Source organism: Geospiza fortis, unplaced genomic scaffold (assembly GCF_000277835.1).
Source record: "Geospiza fortis unplaced genomic scaffold, GeoFor_1.0 scaffold590, whole genome shotgun sequence".
Taxonomy (NCBI): Eukaryota; Metazoa; Chordata; class Aves; order Passeriformes; family Thraupidae; genus Geospiza; species Geospiza fortis.
Window position 1 is genome coordinate 780,339 of NW_005054402.1, and position 18,378 is coordinate 798,716.

The 18,378-nt window shown below is 45.1% G+C and overlaps 1 protein-coding gene across 1 annotated transcript in view; it reads left to right on the plus strand.

Moving 5' to 3' along the window:
• Positions 1–18,378, plus strand: part of SHANK2 (SH3 and multiple ankyrin repeat domains 2) — a 271,596-nt gene that overhangs the window by 244,516 nt on the left and 8,702 nt on the right. Inside the window, 3 exon segments of the mRNA XM_031061167.1 lie at positions 10,251–10,375; positions 10,855–10,966; positions 12,032–14,429. Coding sequence (XP_030917027.1) covers positions 10,251–10,375; positions 10,855–10,966; positions 12,032–14,429 — 2,635 coding nt within the window.

An 18,378-nucleotide genomic window follows, 5' to 3' on the forward strand; every position in this document is an offset into this window, starting at 1 on the left:
AGAGACGGTGCCTGCCCCAGCCCTCCCGTGCAGCTCCGCTGGTGGGCAGTCTGAAAAGGAAAGATAATGGAAAGAAAAGGCAACGATCCGGTAGCAGAGGTGAAACAGGAATGGTGGGATTTCAAAAGGAGGGCTTCTTAAAGAGCAGCACATCTCAGGGGAGGGATCAGCTGCCAGTCCAAGTGGCAGGTAAGGCACAACACAGGCATAAATCTCAAATGTTCTTCAGTGACCAAAAGTTAAAGAAATACTTCTGATGTCTCTAAAGTTTGTGTATATCCAAAGCCCTGCTCTGTTCTTGGCCTCTGTCTCAGTCCTCTACCCCTGCAGCTGAATCAACCACTCAGTAATTCTCTGTGTATCTCAACCCAGTAATTGCTACAATCCTAAAAATGCCTAATGACCAACACAAAGGACTCTCAGTGGTGATGAACGTTGTTGTGCAAGGAATAGCACGGAATAGCAGTGCTCCAAAATAATGGACATATTCATGTACCTAAAGGCTGGAATAAACTTGGCTTTGATCAGCATGCTCAGGGCAGGATGGGGCAAACCACAGCTCTTCCCTGCAGGCGCACCTGGAGCAGCTCTCCTGTGACCTCCAGTAGCACCTGCTGGTCCACCACGTCAGAGCAGGCTCTGTGTAAGCCCAGGAGAATCACCTGGATAGGCAGCAGGAACAGAGAATCTGTCTGGCAGATTCTGCTCCTCTGCAGAAACAGAGAACCTATCCAACAGGGGAGAAAGGGAGATAGCCAGGACTTTGGTGAAGGCTCACCAGTTCCTATTGCATGGACCCCCTCAATAGCAGGTATCTTTTTTTTTTTCCTTAAACACCGCAGAGTCACTGAGGTAAAACAAAAAACAGCCTTCAGAAACCTGTGAATCCCAGGGAGCTTTTGGAAATAGCTGCATAGTACCCACAGTGATCAAACACTAAAGCTGAAGTACAGTGGGTCACTGACTTCCAGATGTTTCTGCTCCCTTTAGCACATTTGCATGCTCCTCCCTGAGTCCCATCCTCAACCATTAAGGATGGAGATGGAAGTCCTGCCCCAGCACAGCAAGGGACGTGAGGTTAGGAACATGTACCTTGGAGGCTGCAGGTCTGATGGCTGCTATCACTTGGTATAAAGATACCTGTAAAAGACAGAAGTGACCTATTTTGCCTGTAAGTCATATCTATCACTGTGAGGAAAATGCTGCATGTAGGAATGGTGTGTCAGGTGGAAATTGCTAGAAAGATCAGGGAATCTGACCTCTTCCCTTTGCTTCACACCCAAGGAAGCCAGCTGTGCTTCTTTGTACCCACTCTATTTAAAGCTTGAAAAGAAAGAGACTTCTTTTTTTTTTTTTAAAGCAAATTAACAACCAGGTGAGGTCAGCCATGTTGGTGCATGGTTTGATCCATGGCCAATTTTGACTTCACAGTTGTGGTGGCCTCTCTCTTTTTCTCTTTTTGGAAGTGGCCCCTTTTCTAAGGAGTTAAAGGCAGTTAGTTGAGGTCACTCTGTCAGCTGTTCAAACATAAGGATGGTTTCTGACTGAACCCAGTTTTGCAGCGCCCCTGCTGTGCCTGGCACACCTCTCCCACAGCCCCAGCCTAGGCACTGGTGTAACCAACCTGACCAAGATCCACCCAGAATTCAGGGTGACTTTTGGTCACCAAGGAATGGATTTCTTGGGCAGAGACTCACATGTTCATCCAGGTGGTGTCAGCCAGTGGCCTCCAGGCAATTTTCCCATGATTGCTCCTTAGTGAAGGAAAGTTTGTGGAGGGCCATGCCTGTAACACACCCTCGGTTCCCCATGCCCATGGCAATGCTTCCCAAAGCTTCCAGAAACCGGAGTTGCTGAGAGATGCTGAGCACCTTGTTACAAATAATAACAGTGATGGTTGTTCCTCCTTCTCACTGCCAGCCAAGTTTACCAACCTAACCTAAAGCCTGTGCATGTATTCATTATTCAGAAGTATTCGCCAAGAGTTTCCGCAGTTAACCTTCTGCCCAGGGGTTTTCACAGACCCTTTGCTCTTTTGTCATTTGTGTCATTGGTCACTGATTGCCAGATGCTGTTCTTTCAGCTCTGAAAGGCTGAAAAGACTGACTGGGAGAATGGCAAGTGGTAACATTTCATAGGACAGAAGGAATTTTGCAAAAATTTATTATTGCGATTTTTCAGAGAAATTTTTCTTTACAAGCCTCTGGCAAATGTGTAGACATGCACAAATAACAAAAGTGTTCTGGTCCCCCTGAGTCTGAACAAATTAGACAGTGATACCATTTACAGAAGTGTTCATAAATCAGTGTGGAGTTTGGAGGTTTTTTATTTTGTTTTGCTTCTGTTTTTGACTTCCAGTATAGTTTGGTTCTACTACTTACCAGTTGTTAGGTGGTCTCTGTTTAGAACACTTGCCAGCTAAATGGGGTTTTTAAATATGGGGAATTTTCTGTTGACATGTCAAAAGAAATGCCAAGACATTCAGTATGACCAGTGGCTCTACCAGAATGAGTATTTATGATCCCTTACCTCACTCTGATTCCTTAGACTTTAATTGAAGTGTGTGTTTGCTTTGTGTGGTAAAATTAGGTCCCCTGTTTTTTGTTCTTTTTTTTTTTTTTCATGTGTACTCAAATAGGAAAATGCTGAGAAATCATTTCATGATCCTACACTGTAGTTGTTAAGAGAGCTTTGCTAATGAAGGAATGCAGCTATGGCTGTATTAGACAAAGCAGGAGAAGAATTGCCAAGGAAGAAGCAGTTCTTAGTTAGGTTGATATGTAGTCCCTTTCAAACCTCCATGGAGTGGGAGAGCCAATGATTGCATGACAGTTTGTCCCTAGAATTCATTTCCATAAGGAGCTCATGCCTTTTTACAAATACAATTTCATCCTCACTTTCCATAAAACATGCAACTGGACAGTCCAGCCAGACGCAGAGAGAATATGAATACTTTGAATGTGAATACTTTGAAGTAGTGAATATGCTAAATGCACGAATAATATCCATTATTTTAGCACTTAAAAGTCATCATTCAGTGAAGTCACACAGAATCCCTTTTAGAGCACCATAATATTGCAGGCACATGGGTGTAGAAATAATGAGTAGCACACTGTGGTAGACAGGGACTGAGATATAGGAGGAGGGATCCTTGGGTCTGTCAGAAAAAGCTTTTCATTTCATTATATTTCACATAAAATAATTGAAAAAACAAAAATCAAACAAAACCCTGCCCTGATTCACAAATAGAACCAAAAGTATGGTTTAACATGACCTCAGCAACACCTTGCAGATATAAACTTACAGCTTCCACTGAGGTCTGCAGAGCAGTATTTCAAAAAACAGAAATTAATCCTTAAAGAAAAAAACAACAAACTAAAAAGCTTTTTTCAAGGCTGGGATGCCAGAGAGTAGGCATGGCACTGATCTGGCACTCAGGCCACTGTGGTGTGACCAGCAGCAGCCTGGTTGGGTCACAACCCTACCAAGAGCAGTGCTTCTCTCAGCTGTCCCTTGCCTGAGCGTGGGGAATGCAGGGCTTTGGGTTTGGGCTTTGTGCTGCCTCCTTCAGCCACACTGCCCCATGGTGATTTCTCATGACCAAATTGGCTCCCCTCAAAAAAAATTTAAAAAAAAAGAGGTGGACTCATTTTTTTATCTGAAGTAACAGAAAGTGTACAGAGTCCTGGCCACAGCCTCACGTAATGCAGAGAGGTGCAGGACAGAGCTGGGCAGATCACACTTCATTGTGAGCTGGTGATTCTTGTGGGTGCAAAAGCCTGAGCCTTTCCTGCTCTTTGGAAGAGCATTTTTCTCTAGAGTTGCCATGGGGAAGCGCTTGCACCCAGATTTCCACCACGCACCCTCAGGCAAGGGAAGAGGTAGCCAGGGGAGGGCAAAACTCAGTTCATTTGCAGGAGACAAAGAGATCCCGGTGAGCAATGCCCTCAGATAGCATTTCCTACTGTTTGGAGAAGAGAGCAAGGAGAACCTGGCAAATGTTGGGGAGGGCATTGCTCACGGGATAATCCCACGGACGGCCGCCGTCGCGCTGCAGCAGTTATTTGGGAGAGATTTTGGGTGGGGTGACATGAGACGTCGGACAAAAGTGAAGATAGCCAGCAGTGCTTCAGAGCAACAAAGGGCTGCCCTCAGCCAGTGGTGGAGCACATCTGGCACCCCAGGAAGCTCAATTGGACCCTTGGCCCTGAGCTCGTCCCAGGGATTTCTGACTGACACCACTGCAGTGCATAGGTGAGCTTCTCGCTAGGTTCACTGACATTTCCTGTCACAGTCACGCTGAGGGGAATTTGGTAGCTCCTGCCTTGGGATGCAGCAGTGCTGTGTGTGTTCTGGGTACAGGACAGTGTGCACTGAGACCAAAAGTGCTTAATGACGCCAATTGCCACGTGCCCAATGCAGTCACTAAACTTTAGTCCGCCCTTCCGTTTGCCCAAACACATACACTCTGGCTTCCCAACTGGCTTATTTCTATGTGTTGTCCAATGCATGTAGATACCTCCATCTGCCTGGCCTCAGATACAGTGGTTGTTGCTCCTCTATTTGATTGCCAGATGTCACTGGGGAGCAAGATGGGGAGGTTCCTGGATCCTCGGGGCAAGCCAGCCATCACCGAGGGAGCTCGCTGTCCACGCCGGCCGAAGAACAGGAATCCTCGGTGCCTGCCTCTGACGAAGACTCGCCAGCCAGGACCACAGAGAGCTGGCAGTGGCCGCTGTCCTCGTCTGAAACGCACAGCAACGTTGGGGAGGATTTTGAGGGATTTCAAACACCGGCGCGGACTCCAGAGTGCACCATGGACATACAGTCTCCCGGGGATCAGTCACTCAGTAGGACTCCTCAGTTTGAAAGTGACTCTCCTGAGGAGGAGGGAAATGATGAGATGAATGAAGAGCGCTGCGGTGTTGAGCCTGTCCCTAGGGATCGGGGTTGGAGAGGGCAGCCCCAGCTAACAGAGGGAGAGAAGCTGTTGATGGAAACCAACAGTAGGATTGTGCAGCTGCTGGAAAATATCAAGAGGGAGCATGCACAGTCCATGGGTCTCATGTCCCAGTCCATGGGCCGTATGGAGCTGCAGCTGGGCATTGTGGCTACCTCCACAAGAGCCATCCATAACTACCTGTCAGAGATTTTAGCTTTCCTCAAGCAGCCGAGGACACAGGTCCTCGAAACGCGCATCTCCCAAAGAGCCACCCCCCATGTCGAGTTGACGTGTGCCTCGACATGGACTGGTGAGGACGCAGTGGCATCCTCCACTGTGTGCTTACCAGGGGCCGAAGGGACGAGCGACTCTCGCGACCCGCCGCAGGCCACCCTGCCTTGTCGCAGTGGCCGGCTGCAGAGAGCCATAACCGAGAGGGCCTCGCTGCCCATGCCTCCACGCCAGGCAAAAGGGGGAGGGAAGAAAAAATAACCACTCCATAGGATTTTTAGAGGTTTTTTTTAATGTGCCTGTCCTTTTAATTCTTAGCCATAAGGCCATCGGTGGCAGAGTTCAACCATTTCCTACATTGGCTAACATTGTATTCTGGCTGACTAGATTAGTCTAACATTTTGTAGTTTATATTTGCACTGTTAACGATGTGTGCTGCTGGTATTTGAAGAACATTTGCCTCTGTTCTTTCACTTTAACTTCATACGAGCATTTTTTTACTCTGTGCCAGGCATTCATTGCTTTTCTTACAAATACAAGTCATTTCTTGAGGCAGCTGTTTTTTGAGTTTTCTTTCTCCATTATCCCACCCCCTCTGAGCAAGCACACGGGACTTGGTGGTAAGTATAGAGGTCTTGGCAATACTCGCCTCCCAAACTGTGTTCGATCAGTCTTTGCCTGGTGTTTCTGGCATGCCAGCCTGAGGTGTTGGGGTATAGCCTGTACTGGATCATGACCATTCTTATCCTCTGTGGGTCTCACCAGCTCACTTCCTAAGACCCTCGGTGGAGCTAATCCACATGTCTTGGCTATGTCGTACAATAAGTAATGTTGCCAGGATCATACCTCATATTTCTCTTTTTGGGGGCTGTGTAGTGATGTGCCACCAGATCTATCTGGGCACCTGACTCTCGTTTTCAAAGTTCATTTGATGATGGATCTGGTGGCTTGATGGGCAGCATTATACTTTTTCCTCTGAGAGAGTCTGGGTATTCGGAACAGGAGTCACTAAGCAATGTGTTCTATGGGGATAAGAGCCATCTACTGCAACAAATCTATTAGGAGGAGACTGTCCCCTGTAATTATCACAGATATTAATTATTAAAGAAAAAGAAAAAAAAAAAAAGAAAAAAGCAACTTGCCTAGCAGCCAGCGCTCTTGAGAATGTAAAAGTCATGACATGCTGTTGGGTACTGTGCTACTCTGTCTGTGATCAAGAGCTTTTCATCAGAGACGAGACCTGCATCTTGATAAAACACAACTACCTTCTGTGCCTTTAGGCCATCCAATTTCCTGAGGGCTGGCACCCTGAGCAGGGCACGGGTCCCATTGGTAACCAAACAGGGCAGATGGAAACGCACTTTGGCAATAAATTACTTTATATCTGTTGGTGCTGCCTCTCTCGGGGGAATTTAATATAGTGGCACTCAAATTGCTATATGCATGCAGAGGCATCAGACTGGCTTTTACATGTGGTATCCCTGACAGTTCTCTGGAAGGATGCTGCTTCCAGGAAGTCCTGGAGCAGTGGGGACAGGTTCTCACAGGTGTAGCATGGCTCCTGTGTTTGACTCTCAACAGGTCGTTGCGACTTCTCGGGAAGGTGCAGAGCAGTTTCTATGGAAAATGCCAGGGAATAATCATAGGCTTAAAAATCCTCTTCTGTGACTACAACCGAGCCATGCTTTTTGGCCAGTGAGATGTAGACTCTTCTTCCCTGTCTTCCAGTGAGGCTGAGGTTATTCAGGGCAAAGCAGATCAGAGTTTGTTACTCTACCAGCCAGCCACAAACTTCTCCTGTAAAAGTGTGTGTGCGTGTGTGCTTGTGGCTGTACTCTGCTAAACAACCAGTTCAAGGAGGAAATGCAGCTTGCATGGCCAACCTCCAGTGCAGGGTTTTCCCACATTCCTTCCTTTTGACCTTCATCCAGCTGCATTCCTTTTAAAAATCCCGTTGGAGGCAGGCTTCTTTGGGGCACTCTGTCAGCACACCTCACAGCAGGTGCCAATTTTTGCATCTGTTTTGTGACTTTTTTCTCTCTCTTTTGTCAGGGTTATTTGTAAAATTATCCTCAGAGAATTTCCAACACAAGCTTGTGAGCTTCCCCTCTTGTTGGTATGAGGAGTGCATGCTGTAGAGTATTTGAGCTCACAAGGAGACTGGGAGGAGAGCTAATTAGTGAGCCTGACAAATTATTCCAATAGGAGTATATTTGGAACGGTGGTTCGGATGCAGGAGGGGTTTGCACTCTGGTGCTGTGGAGACAAACAGCTCGAGGCACAGGCAAGTGGAGGTTTGGCCCAACACATCTTCTTTCTCTGGGGTGAGTCTGAGTGAGGCTAGCTGTGGTTCAGCCAGTCCATTTCCTTGGCCTGAAGAGCATGTTTGATAGGGCAGCGAGGATGTTTTTGTTTCACGTCGTGCTTTCACTCCAGCAGGATGGGGCAGTCGTGGCCAGGCGTTCCGATTTTGACGTTTCCCACAGGACCCGCCATGTAGCTGCCTCCATTTAGGATCAGTCTCCACGTGCTGGCTGCTTCTGTGGCCTCACATTTTTTATTGTGGTAGCTCCAAAATGACAAGCTCCACTCTACCTTTGCTTTCTAATCCAAATGCAGTAGAGCAAGAGAAAGAGCTGTGCAGTGCTGCCGTTGGAAGCGCCACGTGAGCAAGCCCTAAAGAGTTCCTTGCAAAGCAGCTCAAGCTTTAACCTGCCCTCCTCTCCCATTTCTGGGTGCTTTGGCTAAATGTGGCAAATGGGAGCAGCCATAGGGTGAGAAGGACTGAAAACCTCTCTACAGACAGAAACCTGCAATAAACTCACAAAAAAACCCAGTTTTTTTTTCCCCTCATGGTTTTAAGAATGGGTACCAACTGATATTTTGGTCAGATCCAAAATTAGGATCTGACTTCTAGGATTGTCTAGCAAAATCAGTGCAGTTGGAGGGTATGTATGTTTCATCCCCAACAAAAATTTTCATGCTTTTCCAAGTGTCTGTCATGGCCTCATCACTTTTTCCCTGTAGCTTTTTGTTGTCTGAATGGGTATCTGGCTACATGTGTCTGTTCAAAATAAAGGGGATCACTTCTTACGTGGTGTATTTCAATTTCTCATTTGCAGATTTTGAGTGCTTCAGTTTCCAAGGCTTCCTTCTTTCTGTATCCCAAAGATTAGTTGTTTGGCTTCTGGGATGAGAACAAGGGTGGGAGAGCCTTAAGAGGAAATCTCTGCCCAGTTGAAGCTCTTGGTCATAGATCCCCTTATGAAAAGCCTTATGAAATGTGACACAAACTTGGTTTTTATTTTTGAATACATGTGACAATTTTAAGAATTTTTTTCTTTTCTCCTTCCACTGGATGATTTAAACCCCACCAAAAAAAAAAAAAAGAAAAAAAAAAAAAAGCAGACCAATGAAAAGGCTTGAAGGCTAACTTCAGTTGAAAAGAAACAGCAACACTATTCTTGTGAGACAGTACTCAGCAGTGTTCAGCTTACTGGTCCTGCTCAGCCTTTCCTTTCCTGCCTGCTCCCTGACCCTCTGTGACACTGAAATATCCACTTCTAGGACAACCTTCTTCCTAACCCGAAGTCTAAAGGTTCTTCCCTCTCTTCTTCTCCTGTTTAAAATATCATCCTTGCATCAGCCAGATCTACTGTTTAGAGGGATCAAAAGCTCTTTTCCTCCTGCCTTATTCCCATCCATTTCAATATCCAGGGCTCTGAGTGTGCTGCTCTCCAGCGAGAGGTAAAATTTAAATCCCTAAATACAATACTTGGGGTAGTAATACCAGCTCTAGATCACCAGAACCCTGGGGATTTTTCAAGTCTGCAGTATCCTAATGAAGTAACTATCCTTGTCTGACAAATAATCAATTAATTGGGAGATGGAGCTAATTGCTGAAAAGTAGCATTGCTCTGACTCGTGTTGTGGAAGCCTAGGAGCCAGGCTGAGGTGTTCCACTCAGGGAAATGCCACAGGCTATGAAACTAATCCTGGTTTTGGTGAAACTTCAAAGGAAAAGACACTAACATGATACAGGCAAGCAAATGCAGTGGAAGGCGTAGCAAGGAAAGCTGTTGGTGTGATTCCAGTTTGGATTCTAGTAGAGATTCCAAACTCAAACTCTCCTGGTGGCTTGGGCTAGTGATTTAATTTCTCTGTGCCTTGCTTTTGTAGCAGCAGAAGGGGCAAAAAAAGGAGCTGACAGGAAATAATTAGTGGATTATACTGCACTTTAAGGTCTTCCATGTGAGGGAGTAACATTTTGTATTTAATGCTGATGAACCTTGCTTGTGACCAAAGTTGGAGACGGGGCTAACACCAGCACTCAGCTTTGGAATATCCTGATTAAACTTATCCCTGTATTTTACCATCACATCATGCAGTAGATCAGAGTCCCAAATCCAAATGTTGAAGTTCTCATTCAGATTTGGACTTTGCCTATTTTTGGTCTGTTTCTGACCATGACTAAATGCATTCCCAAACTGTCCAGTTATTAAAAGAAATTTTAAAAAAACAAACCAACAGAAATGCATATAAAAGTTTCATTTAAACAAAGGATGCAGTTAGCAGTGCTAGCCTGCAAGTCCAAGAGTGTGAACAAATCAGGATGTTATTATTTAAGGAGCATAGGCATGAAAGAGCACTTCTGGAGTACTTGTTATTGTCCAAAATATCACTGAAATTCTGATGACGAAGTACAGTCTGCTTATCTCTATTTGAAACAGTGCTCTACGGATTCACTATTTCTAAAGGTCTTCTTTCCATTTCTATATAGATATTCTCCCTTCACATTTTGAAGGTTTGAAGAAGAGGATTGTTTTTCGAGTCACACTAAGTAAACATTAAATGCATGCAGGCTTAAAACTAAAGCATGCATGTTATGTAGCAGCAATAAAAAGTGCTCGGCTTGCACGACTTATGATGCTCAAGCGTTGCCTTGTTAAAATGCCAAAAAAACTTTTTCTTTGCATTTTTTTGAAAAGTAAATCTCTTCCTTTGACCTTGCAATAATTAACTTTTCCAGTTCTTTGAACAGGTGATATTTATTTTACTGAATGCTTTTATATTACAGATAAGGTGGATGAAATAGTGCCAGTTTCCAAGCCATCAAGAATTGCAGACAATGCAACTGTGGACTCCAGAGTGGCAACTATAAAACAGCGGCCTTCTAGTAGATGTTTTCCTTCAGATATGAATGTGAGTGGGAGCCACAAAGCGCTGCTTTATTCCTACTAATGTATCTAATTCCTTGATTAAATAATGCCCAATGCTTTGTAAGGGAATAATTGACATTAATACTATAGCATGAACTAAAAATTAAATGCCAGAACTCTGAAATTGCATCATTCAAGTGCAGAATTTAATCTAACAAAACTTTGCAGGTAAAAAAAATAACTGTTTTTATTGCATTTTGGACATACTTTTCCATTACCCACCTTAAGCTGTTGCCTTGTAAATAATATCAACACACTCCACCTACAGCTGCTGTCCTTTCATGAGTGTCTAAACAAAGCTCAGCCTTCCCTTTCTCTCCACCTCCTCCCCAGAAATAACCTCAGATTCATTATTTTCCATAAGAATTCTCAGTGAAAGGGGTAATGGGTGAGGCATTATTTCTACATGGGAGAGACTTTCATGCTTTAATGCTGTTGGGGTTTCTGTTTGCTCTTTTGTAGTCCATGTATGAGAGACAGGGTATTGCTGTGATGACACCCACTGTCCCAGGGAGCCCTCAAGGTCCTTTTCTGGGTATACCTCGGGGTACAATGAGAAGACAAAAATCTATAGGTAAAATGCCTCTCTTGTATGGTTTTGTTCATTAGTGGCATACTTCTGGTAACTTTGGTTCTTTCCTAAAGTGTGTTTCTCCAACCTCTTTACCCCAGTGAGTGGCTGTTTAATCTTTATACAAAGCTCATGAGAAAAGAAGTTTGCGTGTAAGGTGATGTGATTTCCACATTTGGCAAGTACAGAATTATATTTGGTTATTTTCTTTAGAATGTTCCCTCTAACAAGAACCAAAAGAAAAAGAGATCAGTATAAGTCTTTTGCAAAACATTAGGGCAAAATATGGTCCTTTTTTTCCCTTGTTACTTGAGGTGAAAGCATTGTAATGCTGTGTAGTTTACATAGAAATCCTGTTGATGAAATGGACTAAAGTCCACCTTTTTTTCATTTCAAATGATGGCAATAGATGTTTTTACAACAAAGAAGCAAAGGGCAGACTAAATTTGGCTTTCTTTGTTCTTGTTAGTAATTTTAGCAGTGACTTTTATCAATTTAGAAATGCATTATGCTGATGTAAAATTAGCATCCAAACTACCCCAGTATTACCCAGTTTATTTATGTTAAAAGTCATATTTGTAATGATATAATGTCATCTTTTGAAATGCAACATGATGGGGTTTTTTCCCAATAGGATCTTCACAGTCCCTTCGCTAAATTTCAATTGCATCTTAAAAATTCATTAAGTTTCTGAGTTGTTTTATTATATGCATTGTAGAGTACTGGAGCAAGGCAGAAGCAGCTCCTCTGCACAGAATATCTTCCCTGTTCAATAGTTGTCGAAGAGAATGTGCTTTTCTACAGCCACCTTGCTGATACAAAAACCCCAAACATTTGCCTATGCATCAGTTTAATTAAAATTCCATAATATCCCTTTCAATCCTGGCACCTGGGATGTCCAACAGGAAAGAATGATTATGGTGGGAATCAACCTAAAGGCCTCTTTTGGAATTTTGCATACTCCCCATTCCATGGGGAATGCACCCTGGAATTTTGGGTTGGATGGAGAAATCGTGGGGGATCCTCGTGGATGTGGCAGTGTTTTAAAAGCACTCTCTGATTTTTCAGGAATAACGGAGTAAGAGCGGCAGTTTCTGGCCCCTCCTATGCTGAAGTTTACCAGGAGTCTTTCAATGCCTGACACCTCTGAAGATATCCCACCACCACCACAGTCCTTACCTCCCTCACCACCACCACCTTCCCCCTCTCTGTACAACTCCCCCAAATCCCTGACCTCCCGGAGCTACGGAACGATCAAACCTCCATTTAACCAGAATTCAGGTGCAAAAATCTCTTTGGTTCGGCCCGAGAGCGTGGGGACGATGATCAGGGACAAAGGGATCTATTACCGGCGGGAGCTGGACCGGTACTCCCTGGACTCGGAAGACCTGTACAACCGGAGTGCCGCAGCTCAGGCCAATTTCAGGAGCAAGAGGGGCCAGATGCCGGAAAACCCCTATTCCGAGGTCGGGAAGATCGCCAGCAAAGCCGTTTACGTGCCGGCCAAGCCAGCCAGGAGGAAGGGGATGCTGGTGAAACAATCCAACGTGGAGGACAGTCCAGAAAAGACCTGCTCTATTCCAATCCCAACCATCATCGTCAAAGAGCCATCCACCAGCAGCAGCGGGAAAAGCAGCCAAGGGAGCAGCATGGAGATCGATCCTCAGTCTTCGGAGCAGCCCGGACAGCTCCGGCCTGACGACAGCCTGGGAGTCAGCAGCCCATTCGCAGCAGCCATCGCAGGGGCCGTGAGGGACAGGGAAAAGAGGCTGGAGGCGAGGCGCAATTCCCCAGCCTTCCTCTCCACAGACCTGGGAGACGAGGACGTTGGATTGACCCCACCGACACCACGGATGAGGCAGTCCAAGTTCACCGAGGAGGCGATGTTCAGCGGCGAGGATGGTTTCAGACAGCTCATGTCGCCATCTCCGATCCCCACCCCCAGGGAGCCCGAAAACCTTTTTAACAGCAGTGAGCCCAGCAGCCAGAGCGACTCAAGGACATTGAACGCTCCGTCCAAAACGAAAGGCACTGACAACAGTATGGTGGCAGCCAAGCCCACGAGCGCTCCTGGCTCGGATAGCTACGTCCACCCGGTCACAGGGAAGCTGTTGGATCCAAACTCTCCACTTGCCCTCGCGCTCTCTGCCAGGGACAGAGCCATGAAAGAGCAGACACAGCAGATTCCAGGCAAAGGGGACGCAGTCAAAACCGACCTTAACAAACCGCTTTACATCGACACCAAGCTGAGACCCAACGTGGAAACGACTTTTCCTGTTACTGCCACTGTCACCAGGCAAAATACCCGCGGCCTGTTGAGACGGCAGGAGACTGAGAACAAGTACGAGATGGATGCAGGGAAAGAAAAGAAAGCTGAGGAGAAGAAGAACATGTTGATAAACATTGTGGATACCTCGCAGCAAAAATCAGCTGGCTTGTTGATGGTGCACACAGTGGATACGGTGAAGTCAGATGATATGCCCGAGGATGAGGAGGAAAAGGGAGCTGAGATGGAGCCGAGCCCTGAGAACTCCCCGCCGGAGAGGCCAGAGGGCAGCGAGGAAGCGGAGAGCGAGCTGAGCGTCCCTGCCGCGCCCGAGCCCCCAGCTTCTCCCTGCAAAACCATCGTGGCCGCCAGCTCTGTGGATGATCCTGTCATCCTGCCTTTCCGCATCCCCCCGCCGCCCCTGGCCTCAGTGGACATCGACGAGGAGTTCCTGTTCACTGAGCCGCTGCCCCCTCCCTTGGAGTTTGCCAACAGCTTCGACATCCCTGACGACCGCGCAGTGCCCGGCTCGGCGCTGACAGACCTGATGGTGCAGAGGAAGAACGGCACCCCTTCGCCCAGCCAGCCAGCAAACTCCTTGGACGGCAAAAAGCAAGCGGGTCTCTCAAACTGTTTGCCTGCATCCTTCCTGCCACCCCCCGACAGCTTCGACAACGTCGCCGACTCCGGGATCGAGGAGGTCGACAGTCGGAGCAGCAGTGACCATCACCTAGAGACAACCAGCACTATCTCAACAGTGTCCAGCATCTCTACCTTATCCTCGGAAGGGGGGGAGAACGTGGATACTTGTACAGTCTATGCAGATGGGCAAACATTTCTGGTGGACAAACCCCCAGTACCTCCTAAGCCAAAAATGAAGCCCATAATCAACAAAAGCAATGCACTTTACAAGGATGCGCTGATCGAGGAAACTGTAGACAGCTTTGTGATCCCTCCTCCCGCTCCGCCCCCGCCTCCCATCAGTGCCCAGCCCAACCTGGCGAAAGCTGTCCCCCAAAGGACATCCAAGCTTTGGGGGGACATGCCGGAGGTGAAAAGCCCGATTCTCTCAGGCCCCAAGGCTAATGTCATTAGTGAATTGAACTCAATACTCCAGCAAATGAACAGAGAGAAATCCTCAAAGCCAGGGGAGGGATTGGAGTCGCCGACTGGAACGAAAACTGCTAGTCTCAGTACAAGGTAAAAGTAATTAACCAAATCATTTTCCAAAAAGGCTTGATCTTTTTTTTTTTTGCCATCCCTTTGCTAACTTCTCCTGTAAATCACATAGATAAAAGAAAAGTGTACTCTCTATTTGCTTAACGAATAATCTGTGTCAAACAAGAATTTCTTACACTGTCAACATTTGTGTTGCCTACATGGTAGAACAGGAGCTTTCTCAGCCTTCAACTTCAAGGTTTGCACATATCTTTCTGGTGTTTTGATGTGAATTTCTTAGATTTCTCTTTAATTTTTTTTTCTCTTTAGTTTCTTCCCTTTTAAAATGGGGTGATAATTTAATTTTTCTTCAGTCCCATGAGGTATTTTGGCTTCAAACAGGTAAAAAGTGTTTTTGCCAAGGGTTGCTTTGCATTCACTGTGTGGTCTCATTTGATTCATGCTGAGAGACCTCTCCTAATCTACTTAATCCTTAAGTATTTCAGAGAATTGCTCATTAAAATCACTTTGCACTGTCCATGTTATTACTAAACCACATCTGTATGGATTGTGGACATAATATCCTGAAATCCACAATTATTAAAATGAGAAAGCTAATTTTGTATGTTTCATTAGGAGACTGAGGTATTTCTTCTTGCAAAACCACCATACTGGCTTAGATTTTTTTAAAAAAGTGCCACCTAAGTCAATTTTATTAGAATTATTCTGATGGTTAATAAATAGCATCAGCTTTGGAAAGCTGATGTACTTTGCAAGCATGAAGATAATTTGTTTTTAAGGGAAGGGTGTCTCTGCTGATTGCAAAGATTGCTCATTCAGAAAACAGTGTGATCCACAGCCTCAGCATCACACAGTTAGATATTATTTCCTGCAGGATGGAAGTCATCAAACTGGTGACAGTGAGGGAATTCAATTTTTAAAATTGAGAAATGGGAATAAAACACAGAAATTCTGGAATTCCTCTCAGTGGCACTTGACTAAGCGGAGAAGAAATTGAGTTGGGTCTTCAGGAAAAGCTTTCATACATGAAAAAATCCCACATTATTTTTGCTAGGTGTTGATCATGTTTCTTGTAAGCCCCATGAACATGTTGTCTGTAGCTTCATGTGTATAACATTATTTATCAGCTTTTATTTTTAAACTGAAAGGTATTTCCAGGTTACAGGGGAGATCTTTAGCCATCCCTATTTTATTAGAAAATAACTGAGGCTACCGACTGCAATGCACTGTAAATATGTAAAAGTACTCTCATTGCTGAGAGCAAAATGAAAAGTAGAAGTAAATAGAAATATTTTTTTCTGTGAAAATATATTTTTAAAGGTATAAAGGGTGAGGAAAACTTGAAAAACTATAGCACTTCACTAGAGAAAAGCAAACTGTTATGTAAGCAGAAGTAGCCCCATATGTTACCTTTTAGAGGAAGAGCTGACTTAGTGTTACAAATTTATGTTGGTTTTTTTTCTATCCTTGAGGTTTTTTTTCAAACTCATCTTTGGCAAATTACTACATCTTCATTACAGAGTACAGAGGCTCAACTGCAGGGAGGAAAACCCCACCCAAAGCATTATTTCAATGGGACTGAAATCCTGCTTCTTCCCTGAAAAGTGAACACAAACACTCATCTTTGCAAGCTGGAGAGAGGATCTGGGATGTACCTGAGCCCAAAGAGCTATGAGGGGGATAAATGGGATAAGGTGGCAGTGGCAAAGAGCAGCAAAACTCCTGGCTGTCCTTTGACTGTGGGAGAAAATGACACCTCCATAGCATTCCCAATGGGAACAGGAGACAAGAGGGCTGGGTTTTGTTTCCTGTCATTTTCCAGACTGATGTGATTGCTTCTTAATTATGAGCTGGATTGGAGCTGCTAAAACCACCAGGAAAGGATTTATTTTTTAAGCAAATAATAATCCAGGAGACAGCAGAAAAGAGCCAGCAATCTACAGATGCTTGAAGTGTGTTTGAAAAGGTGCTGCAGGCAGAAGCTTTTCATCTCAACCAGGGTAAGGCAGAGAGATGGAAGTGGAGATGTTCACTTGTGGAATCAGAAGCCCCGTGGGTTTTCTTCCACTGCTTTTACTCCAGCTTTATTTCTCTAAAAGTTAAATAAATTACAGCCTTTCTAGCCCGACTGCACGACTGACACAATTTTTTTACAAAGCTGTCAAATATTATGACCAAGGAATTCCACCTTGTGAAAATTTCAAGTGTAAAAGCTAATGTTTAAATTTCAAAGGTAAAATTCCTGGAGTTCCTTGGTATTTTTTTCCCCTAATGCTCTAAAGCTTATGACAACCAATTGTTGATCTTGCAACCCTTCCCTGTGAGGTAGCATTAGAAAGGGACCAAGGAATTTTGGCTCAGAAAAATCAGGGATTCTGCTAAATTAAAGAACAACTTGTTAGCTCTGCAAACAGAGCAGTGATAATAAGTAGGCCTGTTCCTATCCTTCAGCCAAGGAGAAGGATTGGGAAGAGTTATAAATAGGAACAGCATTCACAGGCTCGCTTGGGCGGTGTTTGCAGCACAGGCAGCCTGATGAAATTAAAAATATGTATCTGCTTATGGGGCCATACATGAGATTATAGGCCAGGCTGGAATCCTAAATCCCACTGGGAGTTCTCTTTGCACAGTCAGTAGGTGCAAAACTGGGGCTCACTCAAGGCAATTGCCCTGTTAGGGTGGCCCAGGGGTGAATTAAACTACAAACAGTGAGGTAATGACTGGCTGCAGTAACCCATAAAAACACCTTCTTTGTGTGTTTTTGATAAATGGGGATTAGGGAGAGATCATTCTATGGTCCTGAACAGCATTTCTGAATTATTACATTGAAACCACCCTAAACTTGCTTTTATTCTCTGCATCTTGGTTTATCAATCATTTTCCATGGTGTATTTATAGTTTTCCCATGGTTCTTATGGAGACACTGAGCTTCAAGATTTTTAAATAGAGCATGGAAATGCTTGGCTGGAAACCATCTGCTCCTCCATCCTCAGTGGTAGTGGCCAGCCTGTGGGATAGGAAAAAGGAGCCCAGCAGGAGAAGGGAAAAGAGGAAGAAGTGAGAGGATGCCCTTGCTTACTTCGTACTAATTGAAGTGTAATTAAAGGGTTTGATCACAAAGTTCAGGAAGAGAGCTCCAGATCCCACTCCCAGTTTTGGCCACCATTTACTTTGAGGGATTATGGCCATCAGTTGTGGTGACAGAGGTTTTAATCTGGTTTATCCATGTTCTCCTGGAGGCGAGGAGGACAGGACATGTCAACCACAATAAATGCAGCAGTGCTATAAATCCACTTGAGAGGCCCCTGGCTTTTATAAGGAGCTGATGAAAGAGCAGGGCAGATGATGAAAGAAGGAGAGCAGGGCTTTCACTTTCAGAGCAGGCCCTGAGGCAGTGTGACTGAGGCAAGATAAACCTGGGGGCTGCCAGGGACACACAGCTCAGCCCCAGGGAACACAGCATCCTCCCTCCCTCGTGCCTCTGGAGCACTGATAAGGAGTAATGAACAGCAGCTCCTGCTGCTCTCCACCAGCACCACACCAAAATGATCCATGGCTTGGCCAGAAGGAGAAGCACTTCCAGTTTTTCTGTGTTTGTCCAGCTGGGTTTGCACAATCCTGTGACCTCTGGGGCACGTTGGCATCACTGCTGGTGGTGGGAAATATGATAAATGTGGGAGTTATGGAGGATGCTGTGGAATTGGGTCCTCTAGGAAGAATAACCTGCACTGGGCTGGAATAACAAGTTTTAAAAGTGAAACTGGCCGGTGATTTTGGCCATCAATGAATTAGTTTTTTTTCATGAGTATTTGGAGAAGTTCCTTATATTTTTCCACAAGCAGGTAAGGCAGAACAGAACTTAGTGGTGAGTCCTTTACGGGGAGTGATCCTACATTTGGTTTATGGTAAAGGATGCCTGGGCTTGGCAGAGGATGAAATAACTACCTTGATTTTTCACTTGCTGCTCTCC